The 2,500-nt window shown below is 31.5% G+C and overlaps 1 protein-coding gene across 1 annotated transcript in view; it reads right to left on the reverse strand.

Moving 5' to 3' along the window:
* Positions 1 to 1,245: 1,245 nt before the first annotated feature.
* Positions 1,246 to 2,500, reverse strand: part of LOC122243515 (uncharacterized) — a 3,777-nt gene continuing 2,522 nt past the window's right edge. The window contains exon 5 of the mRNA XM_043001118.2: positions 1,246 to 2,185. Within this exon, the coding sequence (XP_042857052.2) occupies positions 2,021 to 2,185 (165 nt within the window). The 3' untranslated portion in view covers positions 1,246 to 2,020. The remainder of the gene's footprint in view (positions 2,186 to 2,500) is intronic.

Genomic DNA, 2,500 nt, shown 5'->3' on the forward strand with positions numbered 1-2,500 from the left:
ATAATGATAAGATAATAATGATAATGACTATGATAACAAAAGTAGTGATAATAATAATAATGATAATTATGATGATGATGATAAGTGATAACAATGATTATAATGAGAATAATAATTGAGATGATAATAATAATGATGAAATACTAATTACAAAAATAAGTATAATGATGATGAGGATAGTGATAATGATAACATTAATGATAATGTTAAGGATAAAGATGATCATTTCAATCTTGATGAATATTTATTAATTACTCTGAAATGAAATAGTAAGTTTAATAATATATCAAATACAATTACATATCTTACCATTATCATACAATAACTTCATTTCTGTTTCCTTCCCTCCTTCCATTTTCATTCTATTCTCTCCCTCTACACCTTAAAAAAAAGAAAAAAAACGACACTTAAAACCCCAATCATTATAATCAAAGAATCCCACCTCAAATAATACAATCGTAATAGTTCATTAGCCTAGTGCCCCTCCCTCCCTCCCTCCCTTCCTCCCTTGCCCTCCACTTCCTCTCCGCCGATGACGTTCCCGGTACTTATGAGTTGCTGTTTACGGTGGGCGGCTCATGTGTCTAAACTTGACCATCATATCTCTTCTCTCTCTCTCGCTCGCTCTCTCTCTCTCTCTCTCTCTCTCTGTCTGGCTCTGTCTGTCTCTGTCTCTCTTTCTCTCTCTCTTTCTCTTTCTCTTTCTCTTTCTCTTTCTTTTTCTCTCTCTCTTTCTCTCTCTCTCTTTGTGACTGTCTCTCTCTCCCTCTCTCTTTCTCTCTTTCTCTCTCTTTGTGACTGTCTCTCTCTCCCTCTCTCTTTCTCTCTTTCTCTCTCTATTTCTGTCTCTTTCTGTCTCTCTCTGCTTCCTTCCTTCTCTCTTTCTCTGAATCGCTTTATATATGTATATGTATATGTATATGTGTGTATATAGATGTATGTATATACGTATATGTATATGTATATATATATATATATATATATATATGTATATGTATATGTATATGTATATATATACGTATATATATATAGATATATATGTATATATATACATATATATGTATATATATATATATATATATATATGTGTATATATATATATATATATATATATATATATATATAGATATATATATGTATGTGTGTGTGTGTGTGTGTGTGTGTGTGTGTGTGTGTGTGTGTGTGTATACTCGTATTATCGAATATATATATATATATATATATATATATATATATATACATATATGTGTGTGTGTAATGTTCTGTCAAATGTTTTGTTGTTAATAAGCTGCCTATCGGTCTATTCGTATTCATCTCTCTATTCCTTCGCTATTCTAGTTCATGTTCTGCCTGCATGTCATTTGACTTTGATTATACATTTCTACATTACTTAGAAATCAATCTCCTGATCACACAATTCCTTAAAGCAACACATTAGATTTTGCCCCTCGTGCAAAATGAAAAATTAAAGATTTTATAGATAATTTTCGTTCCCCGTTCGCACGAGAAGCTAAGTCCTATGACGTCATTGAGAACAAGTGGTCAAAGTATCATGAATCTGAGCGAACAGTGTTGTATGAGATCCTGCGAGACATCTTGTTTATGTGTCTTATATCTTGCCAGATTCTTCCAGGATATAAGACATAAATCTCATATATGTTGTTTTCTTGTTTCTTTTTAATAATCTTTATGATTTTATGGTATTAATGACTGTTTAATATATTTAGAAAATATCTGTCTAAATACACTCAAATGTTTTACTTATTTTAGGTATACTTTATTCTTAATGCATAAAAAAATGGATTAGTTTAGTTATGTTTAAACTGTTCTAACATTTATACATAGCTATGCCCCCGTAAGAACAGTTCTCATCACCAGCATCCACATCACTAAAACAAAACACATAAAAACCATCCATAAACCACCACATATCCCCAAAATATTGACGTCAAGTCATCAGTACCCGCCATGCGTCCTTAAAGCCATCACTGAATATTAATCAAAGTCACCCCTAAAATATTCAGCGTTTTCGAGCACACGTGACAGGGGCTTCGAGCTTCACTTTCCTGAGGTAAGTGTTGGCGCGAAGCTTCGGGTCTGTGCATGGTAAGCGTTGCGTGTCCTTATTCTGGTCTGGATTCGGTATGTTGGTAATGCGGCTTTTCCTGTGCCATTTGGTTCCTTCCTGGAAAAGGAAAAGGAGAGGGTTGGGATAAGTTTGGGATGGTTATGTTTTTTATATATATTATGTGGTTTATGTTGAACGAGAGGACTAAGAGTATGCGCATCCACAGATATATGTATATATATATATATATATATATATATATATATATATATATATATATATATATATATATATGTATATATATATATATGTATATATATATGTGTGTGTATATATATATATATATATATATATATATATATATATATATATATATATATATAGAGAGAGAGAGAGAGAGAGAGAGAGAGAGAGAGAGAGAGAGGAAAAAAG

Source organism: Penaeus japonicus, unplaced genomic scaffold, assembly GCF_977035675.1.
Source record: "Penaeus japonicus unplaced genomic scaffold, GWHDUDI00000001_assembly GWHDUDI00000021, whole genome shotgun sequence".
NCBI lineage: Eukaryota > Metazoa > Arthropoda > Malacostraca > Decapoda > Penaeidae > Penaeus > Penaeus japonicus.